This window comes from Equus asinus, chromosome X, assembly GCF_041296235.1.
Source record: "Equus asinus isolate D_3611 breed Donkey chromosome X, EquAss-T2T_v2, whole genome shotgun sequence".
Taxonomy (NCBI): Eukaryota; Metazoa; Chordata; class Mammalia; order Perissodactyla; family Equidae; genus Equus; species Equus asinus.
In genome coordinates this window covers 41315711-41332909 of record NC_091820.1, presented here as the reverse complement: position 1 = coordinate 41332909, position 17199 = coordinate 41315711, and the positions used below count along the sequence as shown (strand labels likewise).

At 41.3% G+C, this 17199-nt stretch overlaps 1 protein-coding gene across 9 annotated transcripts in view; it reads right to left on the bottom strand.

The window, feature by feature from the left end:
* The window catches only part of LOC106825838 (uncharacterized), a 49440-nt gene extending 32916 nt beyond the window's left edge, over positions 1-16524 (bottom strand). Inside the window, exons 1-5 of one of the 9 annotated variants that reach the window (XR_011499814.1) lie at positions 15334-16524; positions 14913-15078; positions 14486-14587; positions 13191-13292; positions 8776-12428 (exon numbers count right to left, since the gene is read on the bottom strand). Coding sequence is in view for 2 of the 9 variants with exons in the window: in XM_070502790.1 (XP_070358891.1) it covers positions 14493-14587; positions 15334-15934 (696 nt within the window). In the remaining 7 variants the exon portion in view is untranslated. The other 8 variants (XR_011499812.1, XR_011499815.1, XR_011499813.1 and 5 more) reach the window with 8 other exon arrangements.
* Between the last annotated feature and the right edge of the window lie 675 nt (positions 16525-17199).

Here is a 17199-nt window from a genome sequence, read left to right as displayed (position 1 = left end):
TCCCAATGTTTGAAAACAAAAGAAATCTCTCTTTTGGTCCTTGACCAAAACTGTAGAAGTAACTTCACAAATCAGGGTTTAAACAGAGGACAATTACTGGTCTTAGTTGTGGTTTTACCTTGAAGCAGCCTTACTACCTCAGATAAGTCAGTTAAACTTCCTAAACTGCATCTTTAAAAGAGAAGGATTTGCTAAAATAATCCCACTGTCCCTTCCATGTCTGCATTTCAATGACTTCAAGGAGAGAGTTTATACCTTGAACACGATGTCAGCTTACCTACCCCCCTACAAAAAAGTGAAGTGGGAACAAAAGTCAAGGTGTATATAATTTAAATACCCTTGGGCTGTTTTCACATCTCACTTTTGATAGCGACAGCCACAACAAACAGATGGTTACTGCTGACAAGGGCTGTATCATTACAGTCCTAATGATAACTGATGTCTTTACAGCTCTTTACTGTTCATAAAGAGCCTTCACACATGAAATGTTTTAGTTGATCCTCACAAAGCCCCATGAAACAGGTAAGGCCACTACACTATCCTATCCATTTTCCAGTTGAGGAAACTGAGGCTTACAGAGGTTGATGAAGTGCCCAAGGCCCCAAAGCAGATGAATGACAAACCTGACACTTAAATCCAGGTACTCAAGACTCAAGTACACTATTTTTTAAATGTTTTTTAGACACTGACACACTGTGTCTAAGATTTCCCATTTGGCATCACAAACAGAAAATGTACGAGTCAAAAGAAATTTGCATAGTTTTATTCTTTTAATTGATTCTGGCAATATCATTTATCGAAATGCAAGTACAACTTTAGTTTCCAAGTGAGGAATGATTGGAATCCAAAGGGCAGAGATGGAAAGGATTAGCATTCAACTATTTCAATGTCCTCATTCTTAGGATTGAGAAAACAGAGACCTCTCCTGGGACAAATGGCTTATGGGAGGCAGAGCTAACACTAGAACTCAGGGCTCCCACCAGCCCTGGGCTCTCAGCACCGGCCAGGTCTTACACAGCTTCTAATAAAAGTTAACAACAGAATTGCTCCTTAACGATGAAATGGTTCCAATTTAAATAATTTGAGGGGCTCATTCTCTCCTTTTTACATGTGCAAACCATATGGATGCTGCCTATTAACGGTATTAGAATTCTCTGCAGCAAATTCTCTTCACAAATGGGAGGGTTTGTAATGACAGTCATGCCTCATTTTAGTACAAAAGAGAAGTAAATGTGTCCAATAAGGAATTCATCTGAGAGTTTTAAACCAATTGAAACTGCCTTCATTACCATCTTCTACCTACGAAGTGTTTTCTAGACAAATTAAAATTGAAAAACTGAAAAAAATGCAGTGAAAATATTTTGACGAGGACCATATTGTCTAAGGATTCCCATTTTCCTCCTTTGGAAATATTATAATGAGTCAACAGGTGCTTACTACCAAAATTGCTTTTATCATGAAGCTGAAAAATGTTTAAACAGAAGACTCCATGAGAATAGACGAGGACTTGAAAATAATGTATATGATGAAATTGCAGATCCCATCTTAAATGTTTTATGCAGAAAAAAAAGCATTAGGCTTCTGTTAGACTATAAGGAACTCAAGGACAATAATGTCAAAGGAAGGGAGCCCTTCTGCCGAGGGCAGATAACCTCTGGTTTTCTTCCCTCAGGGCACTTGAGAACTTTGGGCTCATACTAATGTGACTTGCCAAGAGAAAGGATTCTACTGAGGAAAATAAACCAGCAAAGCTTTCTGGTGAACCCTCAAAGGCTAATGTGACAGATGGGAAATGCTCCCATTTGTTCAGTGCTGGAGCTGTGAGAGGGAGACTGAGATATTAGGCTGAGGATTTCTAAAAGGCAAAGTGAAGGCTCCAGTTTCAGTGCTTAGGAAATGAAGTTTTTTTACTGAAGTAGGAGTGGTGCCACAAATACACAACCAGGTTTCTCCTAAAACAGCTGCAAGAATTTGAAATTAAGGGGACAACAGGCTAAACTCCAGACTGCCAAAGGGCAAAATTTAATCTCCTACAGTTTTTCAGGGTTAAGAAGACAAAGAACCTCCAGGGTTTCAATCAAAAGCCCAGGAGAGCCCTGCCTGAGAAGCACAGACAACCTTAGCTGGATTGAGTCTCCCTAAAACTGCAACCTGGCCTTGACTTAACTCAATTCCTGAAAGGGGTGAAGGTAATCAGCTCCTCACTATATTTACCTAACACAGGAAATCCTCTCTGGAAGATGATATAATTTAAAACCAGTAAGATTCGTTCATACACAATGTCTGGTATAAAATAAAAAATTATTAGACATGAGAAAAGCTGCAAGAAAATGTAACTAATATTCAAGAGAAAAAAACAATGGATGCAGACTCACAGATGATCCTCATTATTGGATTCAGCAGACAAGACCTTTAAAATAACGGGTTAATTAGTTGAAGAAAAAAGGAGAAAATGGATGAAAAGATGGAGAATTTCAAAAGAGAACTAGAATCTCTATAAAAAATTAAATGGACACCCTAGAAAAATACAATATCGGGCCAGCCCCATGGCTGAGTGGTTAAGTTCACATGCTCCGCTTCAGCAGCCCAGGGTTTTGCTGGTTCAGATCCTGGGCACCAACACGGCACCACTCGTCAGGCCATGCTGAGGCGGCATCCCACAAGCCAAAACTAGAAGGACCCATAACTAAAATATACAGCTATGTACTGGGGGGACTTGGGGAGAAAAAGCAGAAAAAAAAAAAAAGAAGATTGGCAACAGTTGTTAACTCAGGTGCCAATCTTTAAAAAAAAACAAAAGAACAATACAATATCTAAAATTAACTCATTAGATGGGTTCAATAGCAGACTAGACATAGCAAAAGATAGCATTAGTAAACGTGAAGATAAAGGTTAATGGAAGACACTCATATTAAAACCCAAAGAGAAAAAGGGAAAGGAAAAATAAAACAGGTCATAAGAAACATGAAAGGGTCTCCCAGTCATGTAATTGGAGAGCCAGAAGGAAGTTAAGAGACAGAACAGGGCAGAAACAATATTTGAAAAGACAATGGCCGAGAACTTTCCAATACTGATGTAAGACATCAACCTTCAAATTCAAGCAGCTCAACAGACCAAAGCAAGATGAATATAGGGAAAACCACACCTGGACTTGTGAATGTCAAATGCTTAGTACAAAAACAGGGCAAGCACTGAGGAAGTCATGTAGCAGCCCCCAAACTTAGTCCAATACAACTTAGCTTTCCTATTCTTGGGGAGGTTATAATAAAGAAAACAGTGGGAGAGGGGCACCCTAACTCACCATAAAAGTTTACACTCTTTAGTAGGGTTGTAGTCACTCTGCTCTTGACCAAATACAGGAAAACTCCACAATAACATAAATTTGAATATACTATGATAGATAATTGCCTCCTGGTTTCCACCTAGCCACTGATCTCATTTCATTAATCTTATAATAATGGAACATAAATTCTACGTGATTGAAATTTTTAAATCCCAATAATAGTTTTATGGTAGAGTTCACCAAAATCAGGGGGAAAATACGACCATGGTATTAAGACTGATGGAGTGTCAGAATAAGACAAGGCTTTAGAGATAAATAGTCCCCTTGCATAGAGATGACAAAACTAAAGCCCAAAACAATAAGAATGATGTCCTCAGCCCCCACAGCTATTTCGAAGCCGACTGGGAACAAGAACAGTAGCTTCCTCATTTCTAGTCCAGCCTTCTGATTCCAGCACCAGGGCAGTCCAAGGTCAAATCCAATCCAAGGTCAAAGTTCTTGATGAAATGTTTTGATTTTTATGAATATACATTTTTACTGATAGCGATGGAAAATTACTGCTGGTGATTCAAAATACAACACACTAGATAGGTACTCATTTACTCTGACCATGTAGATGTGGGAACCCAATATCATCACTGGGAAGAGTCCTTATACACACACACACTCTCTCTCTCTCTCTCTCTTTCACTCACTCACTCAGTCACTCACTCTATGGCTACACTTGAGGTTCACACGCAGAGCCAAAACACTGTGTCAAAGAGGTAGAGAAAGGTGTGACCAGGGACTATCACTTAAGCCACAGCAGTCAAGTTATTTCTGTGAGTCTCAAGGCCTTTTTCCATAACATGGGTAAAAACATGCATAGTATCATCATACACGATGATGACTAAGGGAAAAGATCCCACAATGCCATCTTTGGAGGTAAAGAGAAAACAATTGCTGATCCTCTGCATAGATTCCTTATCACCAGAGGACATGGTGTCCCCTCAGTACACATGGTTTTTTAGTTCTCACAAGCTGTTTTAAGGAAAAATATCCTCTGTTCTTTCTCCTGCAGAAATCTGAGGCATCATGATTAGCTAAAGCAATCATACCTCTTCCATTTTAGGAAGTTCATTAAGACTCCATTGTTTTCCTCCATTATATTTTCCTGGTCAAATACCTGCCATGTTTTGTTTTTGTTTTCATCGTCAAAACATGGTCCAAGACCCTCCTGCACACACAGCTGGGCTAGCAGACAGGCAAAGCAGCCTCTGCAGCCCTGGATGCCAACCTCTGTGCCCAAGACTCCTTTCACAAACCTAAAATACTGACAATGCCACGACAATAAGAAAATTTTGCTATCATAATTAATCAGGAACAAAACCATAGCATTTACAAAACAGGCAAATCATTTTAAATATTTTCCAACATGGGGATTAGTATTCAAAAGATAGGAGAGTGACTGATCACCATCTAGTCCATCTTAAATGTGCATGTTTTTAAATCCCCTTTTAAAATCCAACAGTGTGCCCATTAACACTAGTCAGTGTGGCACCAGAGGCTCCTTCTAAAACTACCACCTTGAATTCATCAGTCTTTTCACTATCACAACCTTCCTCAATGTAAATACTTCTTAAACAGTAATCCTTGATGGAACTCAAGTCACTGTCCTAAGTGGCTGTTTCAATAAACATCTGCTCTACACTTACTCATGATTTTCATATAGCTTCTGCTAGCATTTTAACCTTAGGCTAGAGGATGTATGGGTTCTCTCTCTCCCTCCCTCTCTCTCTCTCTCCAGAGTATACAGTCGTCCCTCAGTATCCATGGCAGGCTGGTTCCAGGAACCCCTGCAGATACCAAAATCTGTGCATGCTCAAGTCCCTTATATAAAATGGCATAGTACTATGAATAGAGTCAACCCTCCGCATCTGTGGGTTTCACATTCCCGTATATGGAAGGCCAACTGTAGTACATATAGACTACAGTACAGAGGGCCAACTGTAATACATATACACTATGTATTTATACATCAGTAAATATAACTTAAGGAGAATTCACATTATGCAACACGTTGGGAATATAGTATATAAAATATTTTACACTACTGTCAATAATATAAAACTAGTTCTAAATTAGAAAAACAAAGCATGAGTACCTGCAAATGCATCTCAATTAGTATCCTATTTCGGGTCAGGGAGCAAAATGGCGGGGTGAGCTGACCCGGGACTCTCTCCCCTCCAAAGTACAACAAAGGACTGAAAAAAAAGGGAAAAAAAGACCCTGAATTTCAATTAGTATCCTATTTCAATCTGTTAAAATTCTTTGATTTAATAAATTAATAGATAAAAATACTGATTTGGTAACCCAGAATTGTCATGATCTTCTAAAAATATTGAACTATGGCCATTTGAATTTGTGTTGTCATTTTAAATAAACAGCACATACATAGATTCAATAAGGAACTGATCTATAAATAGGGCATAGGAAGTGAGATATGAACTAAATCTTTTGTTTTTGACAAATAAAAGAAAGCATGCCATAAGAATAAATTTCAAGAAGATATTTTTTAACATAAGTGAAAGTTCTATTTTCGCTCATAAATAGTAGCACATCTGTTATTTTGACAGAGGATTACTCAGGTTGTGGATTTTTCATGCCTCTACCTGTGTCAATGGCCAATCTAGGAGTGGCACAGGCAGGAGGACAACACGTGAGAGGTCATAAGGGGTCTTAAAGCTCTTGAAGTGCCTCCTATTCTTTTATGCCTTTTGGTCACTTCACAGTTCATCTGCATCTCTAGGATTAGTAGAACTGGACTTGAACGAGGTAAAATTTGTATCTGTTTTCTTTAGCTATTTCTAACAGCTCTACTAAAACATACAGATGTGTGCTAACACCAAGTTCTGGAAAAACTCAAACCTATCCACGGTTACTATACTATGTCTGGAAAATCAGGGTCACTTCATGTATGTTTTACTAAATATACTTATTAATATACACTTCACGTATATTTCAACTAAGCACCTACGTGTATATTGTAACTATACTTCCTCCTAATGTACTCTAGTCCTTAAAAAGGAATCTTTAATAGGTAGGAATCAGAAACATTTAAATTCACATTTCCACTCTGAATAGTTTGTAACAGCTGGAAAAGGACACAGACATTAAGACTGGGTAAACTACTAGTGTTTCTCAGTAGGAGGATCCCTTCATTTTCCACACATGCTGAGGGAGAACAGAGATGAACAGCCCCAATCAATCAGGTCTCTTTTCATTTCCTGACATTCTCCTTTCCCCAAAATGCCTTTTAAATCAGATGCTAGAGACAAATCAATGTAAATACTCAAGGGTGCTCCATAATGAGAAGGTCCCCAATGCCCAAGGGTATCCACAGCAGCTTCCAGAATGAAGAAGAGAGAGAGAGATTTCTCCTTTTTCCAGTACTGGAGCAACTTCCCCATCCCACAACACCAATGGTACTTCATCAAGGCTAAAATGAAACTGGGGCTGTCTTAAATATGCTTTGCATAAAAGGATAAGGACAGAGGACTTAAGAGGAGGGCCAAAGGAGGATGCTAATGAGCCTGAATAGAGACAGGACTCTGCCCCTCACCCTTAACCACAAGGTTTGGCACCTCCAAGCCCAGCTATTTTTGAAGTCAAGATGTGCAACATTCCAACCGCAAAACTTCTCCCAAGCAGTGGACCTGACTCCCGGATGCACACAAAGCCTGGAGATGACCACTATATGACCTTTCTGGGGTGGCAGTAGTGAGCAACGCCGTCATGTTGGACCTACTGGGCAGGGGCAGGGACTGCAACCCTGAGGCGGCATGCGAAGACACGCAAAGAAGATACCACCAGGAAGAGGGAAGCAGAACGCCTCTAACAGAGGGGAATCATGATGCCAGTCCGCTCTCTTCACCCCATAAAAGACTCCAGGTGACTCCCTTCCAGGAGCCAGCCAGAGAGCCACTTCTCCTGTGCTGTCTCCCTTGTGCTTGAGCATAAGTCCCGGTAAAACCTTGTCTGAGACTTTGGTTTGGCCTCTTGTCACTTTCTTTTACACAGACAGCCTAAAAGCCTAGCGTCAGTATCACTAGGAACCATGGGGCCATCTTGGTTGGGCTCATCTTAGATGCAATTAGACACAATTAGTCAGGATCAAAACTGTCCTCCCTGCTGGTGACCTAAGTGGAATCAACCCTCTGGACTAAACCTGGTCTAATCTTATATTCCTGTTCCTAGGTAAGTGCAGTAGATTACTCATAAAAATGGCTGCAATTACTCTCCTTTCTCTGTGCTCCTTGCAACATGACTGCAGCCCCTCACTTCCAGAGATGTAATCTATTTATTTCCCCACCTCCTGAATCAGGGCTGGCTTTGTGACCTGTTTTGGCTAACAAAATTCAGAGAAAGTAACCTTGTGCCAGTTGCAGGCCTAGGCCTCAAGAGGCCTTGCATGCCTCTGCACTCTCTCTTAGAACCCCGCCACCCAGAGTGTGAACAAGCCCAGGCTAGCCTGGTTATAGATTGGAAACCATGTGGAGAGGAGCTGAGGCCATCCTAGAAGAGCCAGCTCCCACCCCACCCAGTAGAAAACCTGCCCAGATCTAAAGAACTGCCCAGCTGAATCCTGCCCAAATTGCCAACCCACAGAATCAAAAGCTAACTAAATGCTGGTTGTTTTAACCTGCTAACCAAACCAATATTGTGGTGGTTTGTTAAGCAGCAAAAGCCAACTGATAAAGGAATGGATTCTTTACGAATTATTCATTCAGTAAACACTTACTAAATGCCTTCTATATTTGAAGTAGTGCTCTCTATAGTCATTGGGGGTACAAAGATTAATATGCAATAGTGCCTGCAATTATGGAGTCATCTCTTCTATCTACATTAAAAGAAGTATGAATAACAACATCTACTTAGAGGATAGGAAGGCTCAGTCAAAGAAGAAGCCATATTTGAGCTGCTTTTTAAAGAAAAAAATAGTACATCACCAGTGGACAGGAATGGACATCAGAAGTAGAACAAACAGCATATGCAAAAGCACAGATACAGGAAACAGCTCAAGGAATGTTCTAATGTTCTAAGAGTGAAAAATAGTTTAGGACAGATGGAGTGTGGGGAGGAAATGGCAGATGATGGAGCAGGAAAAGCAGGTTGAAGGCAAATAATGAAGGGTGTCATACTGTAAATTATATTAACGGATTTGAATACCTCTTGTAGGCTGTGGAGAGCTGCAAATCATTTTAAGTAGGAAATGACATGATTAAATCTGTGTTTTAGGAAAAGAAAGCTGATATGAAGCAGAGGATTAGAGGCAAGAGTAAAAATCAGGGAGGCTATTCCAACAATTCTAAAGGGGACCTGAACCAAAAGGTAGTGAATATAGGGAAGAGAAGATGCCTTTGAAAGATATTTCAGAGACAGGAGAAAGACCCAGCAGCCTTGACAACCAACTAAATATGGGCTGTGGGGGTGATATAATTGTGTGGGGAGATTGGGGACAGTGCCAAGATTTCTACTTTGGGATCCCAGATTAACGGCAAATATATTAAGGCAGGAAAGCAGAAGAGGAGACTGGAGAGGAAGAACACGTGATTTTTATAAAGGCACCTATGGGATATCTAGTGGGAGATGTCCAGGAGTCAGATAAGGATACAAATCTGGACCTTCTGTTGAGGGACAGGTGGCACAAGTCAGATAAAGACCTGGCGAATCTTTAGAACACAGGGCAGAGGGGGAGAGACAGCTCAAGACATGAAAATGAATGTGAATGCAGGGCATTCGAGGAAAAGATGTATATGGAGAAGAGAAAAAGCTAATTAATGGCAGAATCCTGAGGGACATTGATGTTTCAAAAGCAAAGAAAAGAAGTAGCACTAAACAGCAGCAACTCTCCTTAGGGATGCAAGAGGGGAGATGAAGGATCATTCAGCAATTATGGGTTACAAACTAAGGAAAAGTGGATATCAATCCATTTTGCCACATTCTTTCCTCTAGTCAAGTCATTACCAGGCTGTTCCCTCGGGTTCCTCCACTCTAGAGGGGCCCTGAGGACATAATCAGTGTCTGGGGGAGACAGAAACGGGAACCACTTGAGTAACAGCATCTGTGTCCATGTATCTTATTGAAAAACAGGCTTCTCCAAACTCCTTCTCTGGAACCTGCTGCAGCAAGGAACAGCATCAACTTTCATTCTTAGGGCACTTATTTGAAAATATGCTTATAGTTAATTTACTTCATCTTCCAAACAGACTGCCTTTATATATTTTCAGTAACTAAAAGGGAATTTGAAAAAAATAACTCCAAAGTAGGCAAAGATTTCATGAAGAGAACACAAAAAGCAATAGCCATAAGAGAAAAAAACTGATAACTGGACTTCATTAAAAACCTTCAAAAGATACCATGAAGACAGTGAAAAGGCAAGCCACAGACTGGGAGAAAATATTTGTAATACAGTCAAGCGTCATGAGGCAATTTCATCATTGTGCAAATAGAGTGTATTCACACAAACCTAGATAGTATAGCCTACTACATACCTAGACTCTATGGTACTCATCTTATGGGACCACCTTTGTATACGTGGTCCATCGTTGACCAAAACATCATTATGTAGCACATGACTGTACATATATTTGACAAAGGACTCATACATAGAATATAAAAGAACTCTGACAAAGAAGTAAAGAAACAATTCAATTCAAAAATGGGCAAAAGATTTTAACAGGAATTTCACAAAAAGATATCCAAACGTCAATAAGTATATGAAATGGCATTTAACAACATTACTCACCAGGAAACACAAATTAAAACCATAAGGACCACCTCAAACCCACTACGACAGCTACTATCAAAAAAAAAAAACAACAGAAAATAACAAGTGTTGGTGAGGATGTGGAGAAATTGGAACCCTTGTACACTGTTGGGAATGTAAAATGGTGCAGCCACTATGGAAAACAGTATGGTGGCTCCTCAAAAAATTAAAACAGAATTACCATATGATCTAGCAATATACCCCCAAAATTTGAAAACAGGGTCTCAAAGAAATATTTGTACACTCATGTTCATAGCAGCATTATTCACAATAGTTGAAAGGTGGCTGCAACCCAAGTGTCCACCGATTGACAAATGGATAAACAAAATGTGGTATATTCATACAATGGAATATTATTCAGCCTTAAAAAGGAAGGAAATTCTGACGCATGCTACAACAGATGAATCTTAAGGACATTATGCTAAGTGAAATAAGCCAGTCACAAAAGAACAAATATTCTATGGTTCTACTTGTATGAGGTACTTAAAGTAATCAAATTCACAGAGACAGAAAGCAGAACGGTGGTTGCCAGGGGCTGAAGGAAGGGAGAATGGGGATTTATTGTTTAATGGGTACGGTTTCAGTTTTGCAAGATAAAAAGAATTCTGGAGATCAATGGTGGTGATGGTTACACAACAATGTAAAGGTCCTTAACACCACTAACTATACACTTAAAAATTATTACAATGGTAAATTTTACATTATATATATTTTACCACAATTAAAATTTTTTAAAAACCCACAGAAGGTACTACTATGCCCTCACCAAAATAGCTAAGATTAAAAAGACCGACAGAACCAAGTGGAAATGTAGAGCAACTGGAACTGTTGTACACTACTGGTGGAATTTATATTGGTATAACTACTTTGGAATACTGTTTGGAAATATCTACGAAAGCTAAATATAAGCCTACTCTATGACCCAGCAACTCCATTCATACGTATATACTCAAGAGAAAGGAGTGGGCATGTCCACCAAAAAACATAAGCAACGGGGCTGGCCCTGTGGCCAAGTGGTTAAGTTCGCGCGCTGCGCTGCAGGCAGCCCAGTGTTTTGTTGGTTAGAATCCTGGGCGCGGACATGGCACTGTTCATCAGACCACGCTGAGGCAGCGTCCCACATGCCACAACTAGAAGAACCCACAACGAAGAATACACAACTATGTACCGGAGGGCTTTGGGGAGAAAAAGGAAAAAATAAAATCTTTAAAAAAAAAAAAAACATAAGCAAGAACGTTCACAGTGCTTTATTCATATTAGCCACACAATGGGAAGAGTCCACAGATCCAACAGGAGACTGCATAAACAAATTGTGGTATATCCATACAATGGAATTACTACTCAACAACAGACTAGAATGAACTAATACACACAGTAACATGGAGGAATCTCATAGACATTACATTATGTGAAAGAAGATAGACACAAAAATCCCTTCCATACGATACTATTTATATGGAGCTTAACAGCAGACAGAACTAGTGGATGGAGTTTTAAAAAAATCACAATGTGAAAAAAAAAAATCATGATGTGGTTACCTTCAGGTTGGAAGGGGAATGAAAGTGACCAGAAGGGGAAAGAGTAGAAAATCTCCTAGGGTGCTGGAAATGTTCTACATCTTGACCTGGATGGTGGTCAAACGGGTGTATACACATGTAAAAATTCATTGAGGAGTACACTTTAGATTAACGTATTTTACACATTTTACTATATGTATGTTATGCCTCAAAAATAAAATATCTCTAAAGCACCTTACGTCTGTATAATGTGAATGCTATAATTCAAGAAAGGGTTATAAGCTCAACTTTGCTCTTTTCCTTTCTAATTTAGAAGATTCGAGGCCCTATTTCTCTTAGACACGTTGGGGGATGAGTAGTTACTTCCCAGTTTCTTGAGTTAGATAATGAACCTAAGTCCCATGCAGTGCAAACTTCCGTGTTCCTAAATGCCCAAGAGCTTTCCTGACATTCTATATCCATGGAGCCTTTTAATCTTTTAGTCTTTAGTTTAGTCTATACTTTCTGACTCAGAGCTCCCAATTTGCTTTCTACTGGGAAGTGTCCAATTTGATCTTTTAAAGCTTCCAGAACAGCATCTGATTTTGTTTTACATCCTTGTTGGCAGGGGCTAAACAAATCCCTCCTCCGCTGTAAAAGCAGAACGTCAAAAATCACAAGATATCACCACATTCCAGTATTGTGCTGAACGCATGCACCTCCAAGGAAAGAGAAAGCTTCATTCTCTTTACCGGCCATTTTGATGCCTGACACTTATACAGTCAACAGAACAATAACTTGAGCTTCCCTGTGAGAGCACCATTAGCTCCGGCCCAGAATTCTAAGGAAAGAAAATAAAAATCCAAAAAATGAACTTTCTACCCCGTCTGGTTTCTTCTACCATTCATAACAGTATGTTACCTAGTTGTGGAAAAAGGCCTTTAATATGAAAAACTTTATATTTTAATGATAATCACAGGCAAAATCTTTTGAATTGTGTCACAACGAAAAACTTCATGAAATTGATTGTCTTTGATCCCATATTAAACCTGTTATTTGTTCAGTCAAGTGGGTGAATTATGAAGGAACCTCTTATATGTTTGGCTTGGAAAAGCAGCTAGGTAGGTGGAGAAAAATGACAATATGGTTAAAAACAGAATACCTAATGCGTAGGTATTCTGATAAGTGATGTCAGGTCAACAGCGAGACACAGTTTTTGTAAAAATCAGATACTGTTATGCTGGCTCAAGAGGGTGCCTTTGTTAACAGTGTCCCAAATGAAATTATTCAGAACAATTGGTAGTTTTATATAGTTTCAGGAAAAGTGTTTTTAAGAGCAAGTATCAAGCAACAACTGGCTAAATGCAAAGCCACATGGTCACAATGGATAAACAATGCTTCTCTTCTAGAACAGTAAAAAGTACTACAATATAATGGCATGGAGTATTTTTATTTAAGTATATTGTCTGAAATAGAATACACTTGTTTTCTTCTTTGAGAATACCTCAAAATACATTTCACTTCATAAAAGTCTATACAAATGTCAAGATACTGGAATGCAATAATTACAAAGCCGGATAGGTGGATTAATTGTTCTACATACCTGTGGTTTTTCAGATTCTTGTGCTTGCTTACTCATGTATATTCACTCTTATTTTTCAGAAACCACTTCTGGAAGCTCCCGTTTTGGCTTCTACACTGCCACCTGTAGACATAAAAGAGAAATAAACCATGTATTATTCATCAACCATGCATCTTTTCTAGGCATCTAACAGGGACAATTGGGAGGGAAGTGGCAAAATATCTGCTCCAAGAGATAAATGCGGTCTTTCTCCTCTGCATCGAAAATTTCTAGGTCCCCCTCCCCCAGTGGTTTGATAAATTACTTAGAAATTGAAACATACGTAAGTCTCAAATCAACACCACTCTGATCAGTTCATTAAAGAAAGAGATGGAGTCACAGAACCCATCCACATGCCAACCTACAACCATTTCAAGACCTGTCCTTTAAAATTAGGAGACAACTTGACCACTTTGTTAATCGGGTAATTAAAAATTATGTAAATTACCACAAAGAAAAGAGAGAGAGATCCAGGCAGATTACTTTGTCACATGGTTGTAAAATGTCTCTTTAAAATAATATTAATTCTACCATGAACTAGAGCTTTGTCCCATCTAAACAGTAGTTAGGTGGGAAATTTTCCGTCATAATGCCCTGTTCCTGATTTGAATGCAAATTAAGAGTGCTGAAAGGTCTTTCTGACCTCCCACAGATTTTAATACAGGTAGATCTTTCTTTTCCTTAAAAAAAAAAAAAGTCAGGTGAATAAAAATCCATGAGCAAAACAAGCAATGAATAATAATCCATGAGGAACTACCAGTGAGTCAAAGCAGCCACGAAATGAGAGGGACGTGTGTGTATTGAGAGAGAGACAGACAGACAGACAGACACTGAGATTCTGGAGTTAATTTAGAATAACAGACCAAACCAGGGTGTGTGTGTGTGTGTGGTGTGCGGGTGGGTGTGTGGCCGTGAGAGAGACAGAGACAGGCAGACCAAACCAGAGTGTGTGTGTGTGTGTTTGTGTGAGAGAGAGAGACACACAGAGAGAGAGACAGAGCGAGAACAGAGAAACCGAGACATAAAGAGGCAGACGCCGAAGATTCTAGAGTTGATGGAGAATAACCATGCCGCACAGCTTTTTATCTCCTCCAAGTCCCACAGTCTACCCAGGACAAGTACCCCAGCTCCAGCACCTTAAGCCAAAGACACATTCACACTCCCACCCCCACCACCTAGGCGAGATAGCGCCAAAAGCTACCCGGTGAGCATGCCCGCCGAGCCCACTACCCCAGCAAACCCAGGGTCCTTTTTATCGCCACCTGAGATCCACTTACCGGTAATTTACTTTAGCGCCTCGAAAGCCTGGTTTGGTTTAAGGACTGGCAGCAAATCCAAGAAAATCAAGTCTCCTCGAGCCACTCTCCTCCTTCTCCTCCCTAGGACGGACATTCACACACACTCACAGTCTCCCTTCCTTCCCACCCCAGAACACGCGCTGGGCCATCCCAAGAGCCAAGAGGCTCTTTGGGGGCCCGCCAGCGACCGATCCTGCTCCCACGTGCCTCCATTAAGTCCTCGTCCAAACGTGCACAAGTCGCCAAGTGCATGTGCACAGTCAGCCTTCGGAGATAAGTTCAGCAAACCCCCCGCGCCCGCCCCCCCCCCCCCAACTCTGGCCCTGAAAGCGCGAGGGAGCGCGCGGGCTCAGGCACCGTCCCCGGCAGACAATACTCCAGCAACTCCTGCCTTCCCCGAACACACCCTGGCTGGTCTTGCCACCACTCTCTCTTCTCCCAAGGTTCCTACAGAGCAGGGGGCGTCCTGATGGTTGCTGGGTGTGGATTGTGAAGAGGGGGGCGAAGTGCACACACCACCGAGATTGCGGACGAGGGAGGGGGTCGCAGTTCTCTAAAGCCGCTCGAGAGCTCTGCTGGTCAGAAGAGAGTGGGGGTGGGGACAGCGAGACCCGAGGGAGTAAATCCTGAGGGAGGCTGCTTTCCCGCACCTCTTCCCCACCTAGCACAGCGCGCGCGCACAAGCGTGCACACCAAGGAGCCGTGCACCTTCCTCCTACCCCCAGACCTGCCCAGCCCTCGCCCCCGAACTCAGTGGCCTGGAAAGGAGGGCATCCGGCCCGCGGCGGTCCAAGAAGGGGCAGAGCGCCGCGCTCGGGGGTGCCCACCTGCGCGGAGGGTTGCCGTTGCGGCCAGTGCGCCCGCTGGCTGTGCTGTCTCCGCTGCAGGAGGAGGTGGCAGCGGCCTGACCCCTGGACTCCAAGCGTCTCCTCGCTCCTCAGCAGCGGCGGTCCTCGCTTCCCTTCCTCCCTGTGGGTGAGCCTCCCACCTAGCCCGCAGGTTCTGCCACCGTCCCTCTGCCCGCTTAAGCCTGAGCTGTCCTCCCCGCCCCTTTCCCGCCGCCCAGCGCAGCGCCGCGCTGCGCTCCGCCTCCTGCCCGCCCATCCTCGCCCGGGCCCAGCGGGGGGCTTTGGGCCCCCGCCTCAAGCGGCAGATCCCTAGTCCTGGGAGGAGCGGGGGTGCAGGGGTTCCGCTCCGACCCCGCGCTCCTAACCCGCTCCCCTCTTCCCAGGCCAGCGGCGGCCTCCCGCACTCACCCCGCGGCCAAAGGTGTGGGCACCGCGCGCTCTGCCCTAGCTCTTCCGGCGTCTCTTCACTCCCCGCAAGGCACCATCCGTGGCCCAGGGGGTGCCTCGTGTCTTGAGTGGAAGGGGGTTGGTGAAGCGGGGTGAAGTGAGCGGGAGAGAGAGCAGGCGAAGAAATTAGCATGTCAACTGCCAGGGGATACAAGTTGCTGCCTGTGCCTTGTTTCTGTTACATTAAATACCTGGATATGCTGCTTTCCTTGTTAGAACCGCAGCAATATTCAGAGGCATGAATATAAGATTTCCAAGCTGGTTGGTTGTAGGGGCTTTTTAAAAATTTAATGATGCAGAAGACAACAGATTAACTCTTTTTAAAAGTTGCTTTATATATATAGCCACATTTCTAATTTAAAAAAATAGCAAAATATAAATAACAGAACAGCTGTGTTTTACGGAAACAGATCCAGTGTGTATGTGTTATTTAAACCCTCTGTAATTGGATTAATTGAGTTCGTTTTAAAGTATATTTTAGGTATTTCTTAAGAAAACGGGCTCAGAATTTAGGGATTAGGAATCCATAAATTTTAATTTGGCTTTTTGCCATAGTTCTAAAATGTCAATTTCATGGATGTTATTAAATGTGGTTTTGTAGAAAAATGGATCCTTTTTCGTCCAGGTTGGCAACATCCTTAGATTTGGCAAAGGGCAAATTTTTTAAAAGCCAAGAAATAATAAAATTCTCATTCATTTTCTAGTGATGGAATATCTGGTCTAGCAGCTTTTTCTTTAGTGTTTTTCTCTTTGACACAAACTTCCTTTCTGTTTCCTCGTACATTTGTTTTCTTCAAAATTTTCTCCCTAAACACAAATAAAGCTATAAATACCATGATTTTAAGCCTTTGTTTTCTTAAAGAGATAGGAAAATTAATTATAATTATCAAAATCAAGCCCAGGCTCATGATCCTAGATTTCACACTGATTAACTCTGTTTTTCAACTCTGCTTTTAGTAATTTAACATAACACTTGAGAATCAAAAGTGTTTTAAGTTTCATCCTTATAAGAATGAAATGCACACGTTTTAATTAACATTTTGAACCAAAATTAAATTCATTAAATTGACTAATGAAAAGCATATTCGTAGTGTATTTGTTGCTGGGTAAATGAGGACAATACGAATGATAAACAGCATTCTGAAGAAGAGGCTCTGAAGCAAAGAAAACAGCCTTTAGAAAAACTGATGATCCCCTTTTCAAGGCAAGGATGACAAATACCAGTAATTATGCAAAGAATGACTGCTGCCTCTCTTCTCTCTGCTTTGGTTTTGTGGCTGGGCCTGTATTTATCTCTTTTGATCATCATAATAAAAGTAAAGTAATTCAGCATTCCGGTGACATTGCTTAGTAAATTAGCAATTTGAAAATGCTTTTATTACCTAATTAATCCAAGTA